The sequence below is a fragment of the Phyllostomus hastatus genome, unplaced genomic scaffold, assembly GCF_019186645.2.
Source record: "Phyllostomus hastatus isolate PE091 unplaced genomic scaffold, TTU_PhHast_1.1 phas_scaffold_585, whole genome shotgun sequence".
Lineage (NCBI taxonomy): Eukaryota > Metazoa > Chordata > Mammalia > Chiroptera > Phyllostomidae > Phyllostomus > Phyllostomus hastatus.
The window spans coordinates 13,151,272-13,168,871 of NW_025334037.1; the positions used below are offsets into that span (position 1 = coordinate 13,151,272).

A 17,600-nucleotide genomic window follows, 5' to 3' on the forward strand; every position below is an offset into this window, starting at 1 on the left:
AATGTGCATCACAGGGAAACTTGAGTGGGTTCAGTGCTCTGACCAGGCCACATTCCAGTCTTTGTCTTCTTCTTTCCTTCCTTCCCTGTGGTCCACAAACATGAAAGGTCTAGGTCCAAGCAAGTTAGTGCTCACTGAGTTTAGTTTTTGCCTATCCCACAATTGTACCCTCACAGATTAAAGGGCAAAGCAGCATATTCGAACCAGCTTTGCGGAAGAAACACACATTTGAGGACACAGCCTTAGATCAGCCTATAGAGATATTTACATACATTAGTTATGGTATACTCTTCCCCAGCCAGCACCTGGAAAACCGACTTTTTATTTTATTTTGTCAATGAGTGTTCCTGAAGAGATGAATTTCAGAATGATATTTTAGATTTCCAGTGGTATATAGCAGCCATTAATTAGTTAGCATTGCAGTGAAGCAAATTACAGTGAGGTTATAAAACATTTTCTGTCTTACTGAAAAATAAGGTATGTACTTAATAGTTCTCAGATATTCTAGAAGTTAAAATAAAGATAAAATACAGGATTCATTTTTTGTGAGGAACTAGGATTCTTAAAATAATTCCATTGGACATCACTAATATAAAATAGAGTAGAAATTATTTTATTTAGTTTTAAAGTTAAGAATTTTTAATGTACACAATTTAAGGTCTCTAATATATACAAATTTGCATGTTATTCTTCCTCTTTGACCGCAATGTTGCCATTGTATTATATTTTACAATGTCCCATGAATCTATTTGTTAAACTTATTTCTTGCTCTGAGTCTCTGTCTTTCTCTTTTTATGTTCTCTCTTTCCGTCTGCAGCCTGAACAAAGCCCTCCTGGAAGCAACGAGAACACTCAAGTTGTTACAACAAAGGAAGAAAATCTGAATGTCCCTGAGTGCAATCCTGAAAATGTAAGGTTAACTTAAAAGAGCCTTAACAGTATTCAACATGAAAACAAGAACATAAGCATCTTAACAATCCTAGTTCATGCCATCATGAAACATTCTATTTATGTATACTATTCACTATCTAAACATTGCACTTCAAAACTTCAAAATGCAGGTGTTCTTTGGATGTGAATCAGATAGGTTTTCCATTAGGAAGTATCAGTATAGCCAGATTGGTAGGAGTACTGTGAACTTGAGTTGTCAGATGTAAGGCAGGTAACCATGCATTCAACAGAGTGCTTACTTTGACAACCACATGAAAGAAATCTGTTAAAATATTAAAAACAAAAACAAAGAAATGCCATCCCAAAGGATGTGTTTATAGTTCTTTCCCCATGAAGCAGATAAACTTGGCATTACAGAGAGATTCCATTAGGGGAAGGGATATTCTCAGCCTCCACATGACAATAAGAATGATGGAACTTGTACTCTGCGGGATTTTCAGTTATAGTAAGTGTCATGAAATTTTAACTTTGAAACTTTGGCACAGTTACAGATTTATCATGTCTGGAGTTGAGAAACAGCAAACGACAACAATTGTGTTGAGTCAATTCCAAGGTAGGCTTCAATCTAGGTAACAAAATGCAAAGTATCTGTTGACACTATTCACGATTGAAAAGAAATCAAGCAATAAAATAAGTCTAAATAGAAAGTAGGTTAACCAAGTCCATTTCTTTTTCTTCTATTGGCTGCCAAAGTGAACTTAGAAATATGAATTTCTCAACAAGTTACATTCCTATCTTTGTGTATTTAAACATGTACTAAAACCATACAATTTAGAACTTAATAAGATTAGTGAGCAGTAAAAATTAAATACTCTGCAATTGAATCCCAAGGGAGGAAGAAATAAAAAATATTGGGGTAGGGAGGAATACTTTGTTGCAACTTGAAGGACAGATAGGTCTCTGACAGTGTGAGCACATGTACAGGGAGAAGAAAGCAGATTCACATGGCTAGAAAAATGGAGTGCAGAAAGAGGTGAGATACGTATCCAAAAAGATAATTTGGGACTTAAGTGGAGGGACCCTGGTTTGAATTAGGAATATAGTTAAGGTTTTCCAATGTTTGTGTTCAATTCAGTGATAAGTTCATCACTTATGTAACCAGTCCATAAATATGGGTTGCCTTTCCATTTATTTATATCGTTTATAATATCCTTCTGCAATGTTTCATAGATTTTCAGTGAGGAAGTCTTGCACTTCTTTTGCTTTCTTTATTACTAGGTACATTAATGTTTCTAATTGAATTATAAAGGAATTGTTTTCTGAATTTCATTTTCAGATTGTTATTGCTAGCCATAGAAATGCAACTAACTTTTCTATATTTATCTTGAATCAGATTAAATTGTTTTAAGTGACTGTGAGCTCTGGGGTCAAAATGTGATCAGATTGGCCAAACAACTACATGAAATTCCAGTGTTGATGCCCAGTATTTAAGATGCTACATCTAGAATAAGGGAGATAAATCCTTTATAAAATTTTGCTAAAGAGTCTTGACTGACAAAGCATGGTCCATTCTAGATATGGCACTTCTAAGGTCAACAGTGACAAATGGAGTGTGTCTACTACGGCTTGAAATGAAAGGCTGCAAAGTCAGGAATGTAACATTGATTAGATTCATTTAGGTTTTTGCCAGTTACCCAGTGTGTGACCCTGAATGTTTAGCCCTTCTGAGGGCTGATTTTCCTCTTCTGAAAAAGAGACATAAATGTATCTTCCCTTATACAGCTTGTTCAACGATGAAATGACACAGCCTAGCTTAGTGTCTGGTATATTGTTGGCACGAAACCAGCCCTCAGTAATTATTACTTTCTGTTTCTTTATGCAAAGCTATTCCTGTTACTTGAAACCTCAATACATATTTTTGAATTAAATATTTTAATTTCTCAAAGGAGAGAACTTAAGACATGACACAGACAGCCTTAAAAACTATAATTTTAAACAGAGTCCAGTTTTATTAATTGCTACTCTCAGGGCAGAACATGATGCAGCTTGTGGCAACAGCTATAAGGAGAATATTTCAGTCAAATAAAAAAGTAAACTCTTAATGAAAAATACATGAAAATAGACTCAGCTACTGGAGGACACAGTATTTGATTGAAAAATGTAAAACAATTTTTATAATTATAGTTGGGGAATGAAACATGGGAGTGAAAGAAAAATGCCCTGGCTGGCATACTTCAATGGATTGAGCGTGGGCTGGGAACCAAAGTGTCCCAGGTTCGATTCCCAGCCAGGGTACATTCCTGGGTTGCAGGCCATAACCCCCAGCAACCGCACATTGATGTTTCTTTCTCTCTCTCTCTCTCTCTCTCTCTCTCTCTCTCTCTCTCTACCTCCCTCCCTTCCCTTCCTAAAAATAAATAAATAAAATCTTTAAAAAAAAAGAAAGAAAACAAGTATTATGTTATGTCAGCATCGCTTTCAAACCAGTACTCTGACCACCAGCGACCTCACTGAGCTGATGGGAGCACAGGCAACATCTCAGTGAATAAATAGCAAAGGTGATGCATTTTCATTCCTGTTGGTCGCACCTGAGACAAGATAACATAGAAAAGAAAACCTGGAAACTACATAAAACCTAGATTTAATGAACAAATTGGCTCTTTCTTAACATGTCCCCTTAGCAAATTATTTTATCATTCATATCCCTTATTTGTGACATGTATAGCATTAGTTGTTAAACTTTTGCATGCCTGTAGATCACCAGGTCAACCTATGAAATTGCTTAGAGTAAGGCTCCACTCCCACAAAAAATTAATCAGCAGTTCTGGGGACAGCCCAGGAATGTGTATTGTTTAATAAACTCACCTAGATTTTCTTCTATCAGCATTTCTTATTAAATTTGGGGGGAAATTTTATATTGGTTTCTTGCATGTTTATCATGATAATGATATATACTGTAATTATATATAATATATAATTATATTTATAAACTTAGATAAAACACATAAAACAATACATATAACATCATTACATATAATTATTATATACTAGATATTAAATATACAATATTCAATTATATCCTGCTTAAGTCCTACTTTACTCATTCTAAAAAACCTATTCTGCAATTTTTATGCAAAGTCTCAATATCTTCTGTGGTCAAGGTCCCAAATGGGAGTGGAGGTCACGCACCTCCTACTTCCTGCCCAGTCCAAGTAAGACAAGGTCGAGTAGAAAAATGACCTCTGGAGGCTTTGGCCCTTGTTTTGTGTTTCTTGTTTTATTTAAACAGAAAAATCACCAAAGGCTTAACAGCATATGGGGCTATCAGTTTGGGATATGTTTAAATGACTCGAAAGCAGCTTTGCTTAACTAACTATACTGGAGTCACATGGAGAACGCAGAGGATGTAACTGCTTCATCCCGCTTTTGTGCAGTTTGTAAATGTGCCTCATAGTGTTTGAGAGCATATCCAAAATTAAAGACGTTGAGCATTTTATTTTAATTTCCACTTAGAGATTAAGATTTACTACTTTGTGTTAATTTGTCTTACTATGTTTCTGACTGCCGTAGGCAACAAACATTTAATTTCTCACAATGTTTTACAAAAATACAGTGTTTAGCACTGTGAACACTTGCTCAGTTTCTTGCCATTACATTTGCTTGCGAGTTTCTGACCAAACGGAGTTTATTCAACAGAACAAAAAGTATTGTCTAGGGAAATGAGAGAAGAAAATGTTCAGAAAATAAATCCTAGAGCTGCAAGGAGAAAATGATGCCAACTTTGTCATGTGAAACTAATTTTGTTAGTTTGAAGAAATCCTAGTTTGCTTATTACATCCAATATTCATTATGTGACATCTGATGGCCCTAATAAGTTGTTGGCAAAGGCTTGTTTAAAATTTTTCTAGGCAAGTCATGCCCTGTTTTAATTGGGCCGAGACTCCCACCTACCATGGTCATTTCAGACTACGCTCCATCAGACCATCTGAGGAGGCTGACTTCATACAAGGCATTTCTCATGGTGCTACTGTGGTATTTTACAAGAAGTATTCATCCCTCCAGATAATGTAGGAGTGGTAGGTAGTTCCCTAAGGTCTTTAAAACTTTTAAATATGAATTGTTTTTCAAATTAGATATAAATTTCCATGTTTACTCTCCCATGACATCTTAATTTGAAGCATGCAAAAACGTAAATTTGATTTTTTTACCAGCATTAGTATAGAAATCATAAGAATAATGTTTGTTATTTTGGTAAATAAAAAAAAAGCCTAATAAGCATGCTAATACCTAATATAAAGATATTGACCATTAATGGTTGTACAAATGTTACCATTGATATTTAGCTAATAGAAAGGGAACTGAGGGGACTAGACACTGAGCTTAATAAAGTGGGAATAGGCCTCTGATTGCTTAGCCAGGAAGCCTTACATTCCAGGGTGTCATGGCGTTGCCCTGCCAAGGGAGCCAAAACTTCTCCCCCACCCCTCTCCATACCAGATTGCTAGGTGGGAGCAGGGGAAGGCAGGCACATGTGCAAGAGTAATGAAATGGTACGGAGGGAGGTTCTTGACCAAACAGGTCTGCTGGTCTAGCTTGGGGAAAGAAAGAATTGGTAGGGGATAAACCCATCCAAAGCCAGTGAAAGCTTGGAAAATTCATAGGTCATTTTGTAGAAGCACCTAGTCTGTGCCAAACCCAAGCTAATATAATCCCAGGGGAACAAAAGGCTCATGTTTCTTTCCCCTTCTCTCTCTCTCTCTCTCTCTCTCTCTCTCTCTCTCTCTCTCTGTCTCTGTCCCCTCACCTCCCTGGTAATGTACTCACATGGTGAATGTGACTTTCCTCTCCATGACAAGGTGGGCTTAACAGCTACATGGCTGACAGCCAAATAGACTCTCACTGGAGCAGCCTAGAACTAGTTAACCAACCTGAATGGGGACTGAGACCACTCAGCAGCTGCCTGTGGGCTCCAAAGGACTGAGCTTTAGCATGAAACTCTGGGCACTGCTCTTGCTTTGGCCTTGTTGAGGACAAGGTTGGACTTTTTCCATGGTGAGACAGGGGAAGATGGGACACTGGAAACTGAGGGACAGGCTTCAACATGAGTAAACCATCTTTTCCCCCACCATCTCCCATGTGTGGATCCTTAGAATGATTGCCTTGCCATACCATGGAAGAACCTAGTTTCTACCAACAGCAATGTTGCAATAAGTTGACTATAAAGTTGATGAGATGCCTTTTAAGGCACAATATCTCACACCATAACTTTGTTGCCCTTTAACTGTTGCTTCTCTGAGAAACACTAAGACTTTTTTGAACTCCATCTCATGAAGTTTCCACAGTACCTATGAGGCACAGAAAAAGTACATTTAAAGGTATTGTTCATTATAAGATGAAAGCATCTAAAAAGATTTGAGCTGTCTTCCAGCCATATAGTGTTTTCTTTAATGTTAAAATTTAATAAGTTTTCATTGTGCAGATGATCAAAGGCTTGCCTCAAATGGTCAGCTATGCTTGCAGTAATGGAAGCACATACTCCACTGAAATCTTTAGTATTTTCCCCCGGGCAGTCACCTAAAGTGATGCTCCAAACACACACACACACACACACACACACACACAAGTTTTTGAGGTCGAATATATTTGGAAAATAGTTTGTATCATATATCTTTCTAAAAGGTTTATAAGGCATTTATGCATTATGAAGTGGATTTCAACTTTCAATGTGCATTTGCATTGCTGGAGTGCTGCTTAAAAATGCAAGTCCTGTATTTACAGGACTGGATTATCACCCAAGGGTATTATTTTTTAAACAACTACCTTAAGCAATTATGTGGACAGATCAATCAAGACCAAAACTCTAAGAAAGTGCGTGTTGAAGCCCTGGCTGGCATAGCTCAGTGGATTGACCGCGGGCTGTGAACCAAAAGTGTCGCAGGTTCGATTCCCAGTCAGGGCACATGCCTGGGTTGCAGGCCATGACCCCCAGCAACTGCACATTGATGTTTCTCTCTCTATATATATATCTCCCTCCCTTCCCTCTCTAAAAAATAAATAAATAAAATCTTTTAAAAAATAAAAAAAAAGAAAGTATGTATTGAAAGTGCAGAGAACTACTTTCAATACAAATGATTACTGTTCAAGTAAACTTTTCCTCCAAACTTATAGGAGTTATGAACTCCATTATTCAAAAATACATTTTGGATATCCTTCACTATACAGGTTTCTTTCTGCACTTACCATGTTTTTTGAGCTTGATTTCATATACTTACTTTTGTTAACCTTTAAAAGGCTGAATGCAAGTACAATAAAAACAAAGACCAATTATATTATCACAATGAGAATCAAATAATTTTTCCAGAGTAATTTTAGATTAGATTTCTATCTCAAACCCATGCAATATGAAAGGGAACATTTATTTATTAGGTTCTACTGCACATCTACCTAAAATTCCTGGGAATAAGAGAGTCAAGGTTTTGACTACCAGTTGCTGTTATTATAATTACAACCTACTTTTCCACTGTACTGTATGCTTATTTAGAAAAAGAGGCTGTGTGTAATCATGTTAGAGCCTCTGTCAGATATACCTAAATTTCATCTTATGAAAAAAAATCCGACATTTATTAAAATTCTAGGAATTGTAATATTTCATAGCCAACTTCTGTTTTATTCATTTATTATTTATTCAGAGATTACATATTGGTCACTTGCTATATGGCAGACATCTTGCTGCCATTTAGGTCCGATAAACATTGCCTTTGGCTTTAGGGAACTTGCTACATATTGAGGAGTCATACATGCTTATACATTCATAACAAAGTTAAATGCCAAAATTTTTATATTTATTGTACCTTCAGAACAGGAAAGTGTTACTGAGTCTGTTAGCGGTAGCGGTGATGTGCTAGGGAGAGAAAGAGTAACTAATTTTCAGAATGCCACAGTGAAGACAGATTTTTATCATGGCAAGATGCCATAGGCATAGGCACAGGCAGAAAGTGACACAGTGTTTGGTCAAGTAAGAGCAATATAGTGTGAGAATGGGGAGCATATAAAATAACTTTGCCCTAAAATCTGAACTGGAGTAGGTTAAATCTCCTACTTGTAGAATTTGCAGAATGTTAGAGTTCAAAACTAGCTTAAGTGTCCTTCTTTTTGCCCCCAAGGAAACAAACTGGCCTGTTCAAGGCCAGAGCCAACTGGTGTCCATGAACTATTGAACTCAAAAGCTCTGTTTTACACAAGGAAAGGGTTGTGGAAAATAAAAAGAAATTAAATATTAAAAAATAATCCATATTATTATACTAAATGGTTTTTTATCATTACTTTAAAAATGTGTACAGTGGATACATACTGCTGAACTCCATTTGTCATTTTTTATTAATAAAAATAAGTTCTTCTGGTGTCAGAAAAAAATGTGTTCAAAATATAGAGGAAGAAAAAAGGAGGAGGGGGGAGTGAGTGGTGGTAAGGAAAGAAAGATGAAAGAGAGGCAGACAAAGAGGGAAAGAAAAAAGAGTAAGAAGGGAAAGAAGAGGGAGAGAAGGGAAAGGAAGAAAAGTTAGTACTTTCATCTTGGTTTAAATAGAAGTGAAACCCAGTTGGGATACACTGCCAGCAATTTGCCTTCTTCTAAACTATTGAGGCTAATAAGGAAGATTAGATTTCCTGGTTAATAAAATATAGGAAATTATACCAGAAATGTAATACTTTTAAGGTATTGAAGATTTTTTGCTACACAGATTGATGATCATATTGTTTAAATTCTTTCCTGACTTGCGAGACTGATGTTCCTGCAGACATAGAGACCGTTGGCATGCCAATATCCTAAAGGCTAGACACATCCCAAATGTATTAGTTTTGTAATTCTTTCATTATTATTCTTTAGTATTATTAAAGAAGAACCATACATTGGAATTGAACTGTGTTGTAGTAGCTGCAGCTACAAGCACCACTGAGACCCCCAAGCCCACCATGAATGGTTACCCTCTCCTTGGGTTCCCACTCATGATGATTTTGTCCCTAGCTTGGGCTTTGAGATTGTATCAAAGCGACAGAAGTGTCTCAATGGGAAGACTTCAAGGGAGTTTTTCTATCCCCTTCCACTATGTAATTTACTTTCTTTGACTTATTTTTAATTGCAGCTTTCACAGGAGGACAAGGCATGTTCTATGAAGCGTAAAGAAAATCCACCAAACAACAGCACTGCAGAGCCAGAGGCTACTCCACAGGTATTTATTTTTTAGTTGGTTTTGATTATGTTAGTAAGCACTTCTTGTGATTTTTCTCTCTGGCTGTAGCTGAGATAGGGTGTTGTATTGGTGAATAAAAGATACTCCTTCATATGGTGTTTTTTGAAATTTCCATGACAACTGTGCCTGCCACTAAGCTTTTAATTTTATTGTTGAGGCCCTCGGAAAAACAAGGGTGAGGGAGTTGTCCTTCCCCTCCCCCACGACCAAGGAACAAAACAAAATTAATCTGAGAATGAAAAATATGCTTTTTTTTTCCTTAGGGGAAAAAAGGTAAAAGGAAGACCTGGAGAAGCAGGGGAGGTACAAAAAGTACATATAACCCCAGAAACACATAACAGACAAATGAACTCAGGAAGTTAATTCCAAAATTCTATCTGTACTGTTCTACATTTGACTAAAATATTATGTCATAGCAATTGTTAGTTTTCATTTCACTTAACACATTTTTCAAATTTTGGGTTAGATTAATTAGATTTGAAAGGTTTGGCCAAAGTTTTCTCAAAATATTTTGAAATATCTTGCCCTGTGTATACAATATATTATGAACTTTCATGAAGTAGAGGTATTGACCTAGTTACACTTATTTTTTGTTGGGCATTAGTTATCTGTAAGATATTTATTTGAATTACTATTCATTTAAATTAATACTGTATTTTAATGTTTACCAAATATGTATATTTTGTTTTGACTTTCCTAATTTTCTTTCTTTATTGTTTGACAGAAGTTGCAAATGTCTCCTTGTACTAAATGTGAGGTGGAAAAAACCCAAGAAAAAAAATTCACCAGCTTTGAAGGAAGAGCAAAGAAGGAAGAAAAAATACTGTAGACACCAAGAAACTGTGTTTAAACATCTATTTGCTATTGTCTTCATAACCTTTTTAGACCACAGGCTTAAAATGGAAATACTGAATTTTTAAATCATGCAACTTTTTCACAATTTTATGTTCTTTATAAATAGTCTTCAAATTTTCCAAAAGGTTTCAGGCCAATTTTGACCCTCAAGCAATAACCTAATTAGAATGGATATCCACAATCACAACTAGTCATTGTCATCAGTAAATTGCCCAGTATAAATTGGTTTGTTTTGAACTTAAATGGAATATAAGATTTGATTATAAGATTTGATTCTGATGATTGATTTGGGTATCTGGTACTTCTATGATCTTATATTTGAAATCATTTGGAGGATAAAACATTTTGTATCCTCAGCATTCTTAGAATCCAATTTCAATCATATCATGAAGAATTTGGTCCACAATGGCTGAATGGAGTCACATTGTTCAAGGCTGGAATCTGTGCCAAGCTGAATATATTTTTTGAGAGTGACTATTGCTGTTCTTATTATGTTGAACCATGGCTAAGCAGTAGCAAGGCAAGTCTATCAGGGATTTAGTCAGTTCATGTTATTCATTAACTATGTATGGTATAATATGGACAAAATATCTAAATGAACAACTATAGTTCTGATCTAACCAATTATATATTTTTTTGTATTCTATACACACATCCCTATGGTTGTCTGCTGGAATCACTCCAACTTAGAAATCAAGTTGTTAGAAATGCTTGGCATGATTTTTGATATGAAATTTGGATAGAGGAATGTGGGATAGAAAGGAGGTTTCAAAATTCAAATTTGAAAGCAGATAATGTATTTTTTAAAAATGGGGATAAGATAAAAATAAAACAGCCATGTAGAGCCAATGAACCCATATTTGTACATCTAGAAAACAAATGTATTATTAAAACAAATCAATGGGTATGATAATCTTTGAAGTTGGGGCTCTATATAGAAATATGTCTGATCAAATAAATTCACTCCTGAATAATCTGAACATAGCTCACAAGTAAGAGGAATTGACACTTGAGTAATTATCTGACAAATAGGATGACTATAACATCAAACTTCCAGACTCCAATTAATGGATTAAATGATCAATCATAGTTTGTCTGCACTGAATATATATAGATCATTTGCAGAAAGCTAATACAACTATAGAATTTGTATAATGAATATGCAAAGCAGCATTGAATTCTGGCAGGCACTGAATTCTGGCAGGCTGTGTTATAAATACTTAATTTTATATATAAATATATTTGAATATATATTTATATATATTTGTGATTAGTAGATACAATTAAATTCTAGGATATGATGGCACACCTTTGATCACAAAGACATATTCAAAGAAGTATAGTGATTTGGGGACATGGCAAATTCTCATTGACTCTAAATGGAATATTGTGATATATTCATGTAGCTGTTGTACTTACAGATTCGTTCAGTGTCATCAGCATTTTTTCATATTACAGGCTACCTAAGAGTAAAAAGTATTAATTTTATAGATGATCCATAGAGTTTTCAGATGAAGTGACCACAACAGAAAAAAGATCAAGGTCCAAAATTTATGCTGATTTCTTGCCCTAAAAATTTAATTCTATCAGGAGGAATATGGTTAGTTTCTCAAGTCCTTTTCCTTCTATTATTCCCACTGTATCCACAAATCCTAACCATCTCCAAAGGTTTTTGAAAGGGAAGTAGATAATTTCATTTTAATTTAGGTTTACATTCCTCCCCTCACCCTATGCCCCAACTTCACTCCTAGACTCTGTGGATCTTACAGAAAGTTCAATCATCCATTTCACTTTAGCATAGTACATTTACAAGGCATTTTGGAACTCAAAAAGAGAATCAGACTGATATTTTCTAAAATTTTTATAGTATATCATGATGAACAATGAGAATTTGGCTTAACATTAATCAGATTTGAACAGCTTATTTTTTCTATGCTCTAAATGCTTATCTTAGTGTTGATAATAAAATTAAGTTGCTTTTCTTAATTATTGCCATCCTCAAGTCTACTCCAAATGAATATAATGTATATACTTTTTCTTTAAGTATAGACAGCATTATGTGTCCTGTAGAGTTTACTGTGGTATATTCATCGCATTATTGTTTCAAAACAAAAAGGAATTTGTAGCAAAAGAGCTTTATAAATATTTTTAAAGAAATATTCTGAGAGCTCCTTTTAATAATTATGTAATACTTTTTTTAGTATGTCATATGACTTTAATGGATGCATTTTATTTCTCTCAATCCTTTAATTGCTTTACAATAGTATCAGAGAGGTTTAAAATGCTTTACTTACACATGTGGCTTTTGTCTATAAGACAGGTGCCATTTCTTATTATATCTCTTAATTAATAGCTCTATAAATGGATGGTTGTTTTTGAGGAGTTAATCATAGCCTAACTACCCTCATATGGAAGAACACATTAGGCTGAATGTTGAATTTAGATACATAATTCTATTAGGTACCTGTAATGGTAAGCAGTGGAAGATTTCTTGTTTTGCAGAAGACAAATTGATTTCTATTGAGAAACATACTTTTTGATGGAATGACTTAATATAGGGATTACCAAACAATACCAATTTATTTCTCTCTAGTTTTTTTTTAATACTAATCATGCTATGTATTCATTCTAAGTTAGCAATTTGTTTGGACTTTGTGTCTCCACTTATATTTATTAACTATGTAAATTAAACTAGTGCCTCAAGTGTATAAGACCTAAATGAATGCTGACTGTATCTATCCAATGCCAACATTCTCGGATGAAAAGTGAAAAAATCAGTAACTCGTCATGATGTTATTTTCTGTGTAATCTCAAATCTCTAAACACTGAATATATTAAGTGGCTAACTTTTTTTTTCATTCATTAATTATATATTTAGCAATGATGAACTGCTAGTTTGGACATAATTCTCTTTCATAACATACATTGGATTACAAGTCTAAGACAGTTAACATGTGAAGGAAATATTTACCATTTCAGATTGATAATGTGGACAGCTGGATTAAAATAATTTCTGTGAACTTCGAATAATGGGATCTACTTTTATAGCTTAGGTACTGTAATTAGCACTAATTGAGGCAGAGGCTGAAATATTACTGACGCTTTAGAGCAGGGTGAGCTGGCCAGACCTAGAGAGTGATGCAAGCTTGCACTTGTTTACTGAGGGGGCATTTTTAGTCATGTGCACAGTCTAAAACGTCCCCAGACTCTTTGTTCGCATGGATTATGTAGCATAGTGTTTATGGTCGAGTGATGAAGGGTAAAGGATACTGAAAGATGGCCTATTTTCCCTCAATAAAGATTTGCTACCAAAACTACAATGTATATTACTCTACATAAACTAATCGAAAAAACAAATATTAACACTATAAATAGTGCTTGCTTCTGGGTATCGCAATGTAAGAACTTTTTAAAGATGTCATCCAGGAAGTTTCTTCAATCTCTCTTCACCAGTGTCCCGAAAATCTTTTATTTTATTTGGAGTGTTTTTTTTAAAATAGAGTTCCATGATGGCAGAAGTTTTTGTCTTTTTTTTTTTTGCAAATGAATCTCAAATGCTTAGAACTAGCTGCCTCATAGAAAGTACTCCAATATTTGCTGAATGAATTAATTCAGAACCCGAAGCTGCAAGGGAAGAAGGAAAGGAGGCAGAAAGGGAGCCTCCTTTAGTAGAACTGTTACCATAAAACCACGTGGGGTTCTGCTGCCTGCTGCCCATGAATTCTGGAAGCAAATGTTTGGTGAAAAAAGAAAGGAGTCTTTAATTTAAAAGCTACACAATTTTGAAAGAATAACAGGTTTCTGCCTCAAAGCCAATTCCCTTTAACATGCCCTAAGGAAAATAGCCCCTCCAGGTTTTGCCACATCAGTTCAAGGTCACTTCTCCTATTTAAAAACAAAACAAAACAAACAAACAAACAAACAAACAAACAAACAAAAACATCCTTTGGGATACACAGGCAGCTTAGCTGGTTCCCAGTCCCAGTCTGGCTTCAGGCATCTTTTGGAGTCCCTGTGCATTGGTGTCCTATTCATTGCATTCTCATTGTGTTCGCCCTTTCCTCTGGTCAGGGCCCTCTGGCAGGGCTTTTGCCTTGTCCCCGTAGCTACCCTCTCGCCAGCGCTTCCATATGCCTGGCTGAGCAGGGCCACTCAGCACAGTCCCAGTCAGCAGTGCTGCCGCCCTTTCTCTCACAGGAAGAGGCATGGAGCTTGTCGCCTGGCCACGTGGTCTTCAGAGACCCCTGGCCCAGGAATGCTCTCTTCCCAGACCCCCGACCTCGCTAGCAAGGGGAAAGGAAAAGGGGCGAGTTTCTACATGCCCTCCATTTAAAAATTCTGCCCCCAAATCCTATGTACTGCAAATGCCAGTTGAAGGGTCCTTTCCCTGTATGTGCTCTCCCCTGCCCCTGCGGGGAAGATATATAAATACTATCTTTTAGGGTTTTGTGGTGTTCGTTTGTTTTTTTTTTAGTTTTTTTCCCCCTTTGTCTTTTCTTCTGAAAGGTCGATGTATGGACCTGAAACTGTGACTTAAAGCCGAGAGGATATAACAGTGCTTGAAGAATTTGGGGACACGGCGCAATGTAACAGACATAATTCATAAGGCATGTATGTGTCATTAATTGGAATCAAGACTTGATATTCACCTGGACTTCCACAGGTCACTTAATTTCTTCTATTATTAGCTTCTAAGTTTTTGGGCCTTATGTAGTTGGACTTGAATCAGAGATTTTCCCCTCTGTTCTCCTGAGCCCTGAATTTTTAGCAGAGACAACTTAAGGACTGTTGAGGATGTAAATGAACATGTACAGCATGGGGATTTGGACTCCATGAACACTCACCTTTAATGGGAGTATCTATTATTTTCTTTAAATGTATTTGTCAATTACAGTTTACATTCAATCATCTTCTATATCAGCTTCAGAGGCACTACTGCAAAGTGGCTAGAAAACCATGTTTTCTCCAGCGGTCACTTTGTTGCTTCAGGTTCACACTTGGCCCCATACTTATTTGTCTTGGTATTATTGACTGTATTCCCTATGCTGTAATCCACATGCCTGTGGCTATCCTGAAACTACCAATTTATGCTGCTGAATCCTTTCACTTTTCATCCCCCCCACCCCTCCCCTCTGACAGCTGTCAGTCTCTTCTAGAGCATCTGTTCTTTTTTATAATCTATCTGTTGGGCTTACATATTCTGCATATACTTCCAATGGGAAAAGGCAGCCCAAAGTCCAATTTCAAAGTGATTTGAATGTCACCGAATAAGATGATTTCTATGATCCCTTCTCCCCATTTGTTTATTTGTTCAAATGAATGGCCAGCTGTCCAGCCATTCCACTTTTCCACTGAGGATACAAAAGGAAGCAAAAGTATTAATTATGAATATCAATATGCAATATTGCAATTAATATGTGCCAGTCACTGTTTTTGATAAGATGAACAGATTAAGCAAAGAAAAAGAACACATTGACACAGAGAACATACGGTGATTATGAGAGGGAAAGGAGGTTGGCAGGAGGTAGGATAGGGTAAAGAGAGTAAATGGAGACAAAGGAGACTAGACATCAGGTGGTGAACACAGAATACAATACACAGATGATATATTTTAGAATTGTACACTTGAAACCTATATAATTTTATTAACCAATGTCACCCCAATAAATTCAATAAAAAGATTTGTTAAATATTCTCAGGGTTACTTGAGACATTAAAATTATCTTATTTGACAGATGAGGACATCGAGGTAGAAAATATTAATGAATTGCCAAGATCACACAGCTAATAGGAGGAAAAGGAAGGGTATAAATCTGAAAAATGAGTTGCTGGAATCTGTGTGCTTTACCAGTTCACCACACTGCCTCTCCTGCAGAGGCCACAGTCCTGCATTTATGGAACTTACAGTTCAGAAAAAAAGGCAGCATTAATAAAGGAATCACACAGATAAATGCATGACTGTTGCAAAGAAAGACCGTGGTTCTCTTTACAGTATATTACTGCATACCGTGCAGGGGGCAGGGGAGGCGGATGGAATGTGAAGACAACTTGGCTTGTAGGATCTTCACTCAGAAAATAATATTAAACTAAGATTAATGGATACATACTATTTGGTATGGGTGTTCAGACTTCAAAAATTGTAGGCATTATTCTAGCTGTTTTTATAAACATTTGTGTTTTCTGATGTTGATGAGCATTTTAATTTGTAGATTCATACGTTTAGTAGGTGATTACCCTCATATGTTTACATCTGTATGTGCATGCCTACATGTGTTAATATACATGTGTTCATGGATATTAATTCAGCAAAAAATTCATATACCAGTTGAATGCTTATTTTTCTCCCCTCATTCCATTCCTATTCACACGTTTCATGCTATTTTAACACAGGGATTATGAGCACAGTAGATAACTGTATGTATAGCTATGTGAATGTCCAATGCAATGAATACGCAGTGCTAATAATTATAGGATTCACGCTGACTGCTCTAGCACAGGTGCACTGCTAGAGAAAGAGGACTGAATTCATGAGATTAGGGAAAGAGATGTATTTTACTTATCTCAAACTGTAATGAGAGAATGAATGATATTATACAGGAGTTTGCTGAAGAAGGTTGCAGATGTAGATTACTTTGCAATTACTACACTTTTGAAAACCAGTGGCTGGTTTAAGGAGGAAATACTTCACTTAGGCTTTGTCTTTCTCTTTTTCTTTTTAAATAAAATGATGCATTATACTTTGTCTTTTCTCTGTGTTTTATTTGAAATTTGGGTGAAATAAAATACATTGAATGACTATCATTTTAGAATAAAATACTAATTACTCCATGGTACAATTGCCAAGGTTAATTAGCTTTTATTTAAGATCTGATGTGTTTTGTATAATTTCCTTTGCTCAGATAATGTAAAGACATTTTTCTGTGATCGACCTACACCGCAGTTTCTAGGAACTCTCACTTCACCAGGTGACCTGGTAGGTAATTATTTTTCTTTAACACATCAGACAGTTTAATGTCTCTTCTTATTCCCTTAGATTTGAAAAAGCTATGCAAACTCACTGAGTCTCTTTTCTGAAGGTTGCCCTGTGTACCTTGCATAGGCCAAGCAGTAAGGAGATACAGGATGGTGCTAAATTTGTAAGGCAATTCTTAGAAGCCTTCCTGAGCTTGAGTCCCAATTTTGCGTCTCAAAATACACTACTTCTAGGTCAGCTTTACCAAAAGTTACTTTATTACACATGTGCGAGTGAACCTTTAGGAGTATACACATAACACTGGAAGTGTCACACATGGTTATGACATGCAAAGACTTGGGAGTCAGGCTGCTCATGTTAAAGGTTACAGTCTTTGTTCAGCTCTGCAGGCAATTAGCTAACTTCTGTGTGTTTCTTTTTCCTCACCGGTATGCTGCCCTCATGATAGTGATAGCTATTCCCTCTGAGTGTTAAATGAGATTGTATAAATAGGAAAAACTGTAAACATTTACAAACGCTGATTTTTTAAAACGTGGACAACAGGATGGACATTGTAAGGCAGAGAGTGTATAAAGGCGATAATGGTAATGGAAAAATACAACAAAACATAAAGGTATCTATACATGCATAGA

At 35.9% G+C, this 17,600-nt stretch overlaps 1 protein-coding gene across 2 annotated transcripts in view; it reads left to right on the forward strand.

The window, feature by feature from the left end:
• The window catches only part of LUZP2 (leucine zipper protein 2), a 365,156-nt gene extending 348,424 nt beyond the window's left edge, over positions 1-16,732 (forward strand). For both annotated transcript variants that reach the window (XM_045825733.1, XM_045825732.1), the window contains exons 10-12: positions 818-910; positions 9,033-9,119; positions 9,865-16,732. In XM_045825733.1, coding sequence (XP_045681689.1) covers positions 818-910; positions 9,033-9,119; positions 9,865-9,969 — 285 coding nt within the window. In that variant the 3' untranslated portion in view covers positions 9,970-16,732. The remainder of the gene's footprint in view (positions 1-817; positions 911-9,032; positions 9,120-9,864) is intronic.
• The last annotated feature ends 868 nt before the right edge of the window (positions 16,733-17,600 follow it).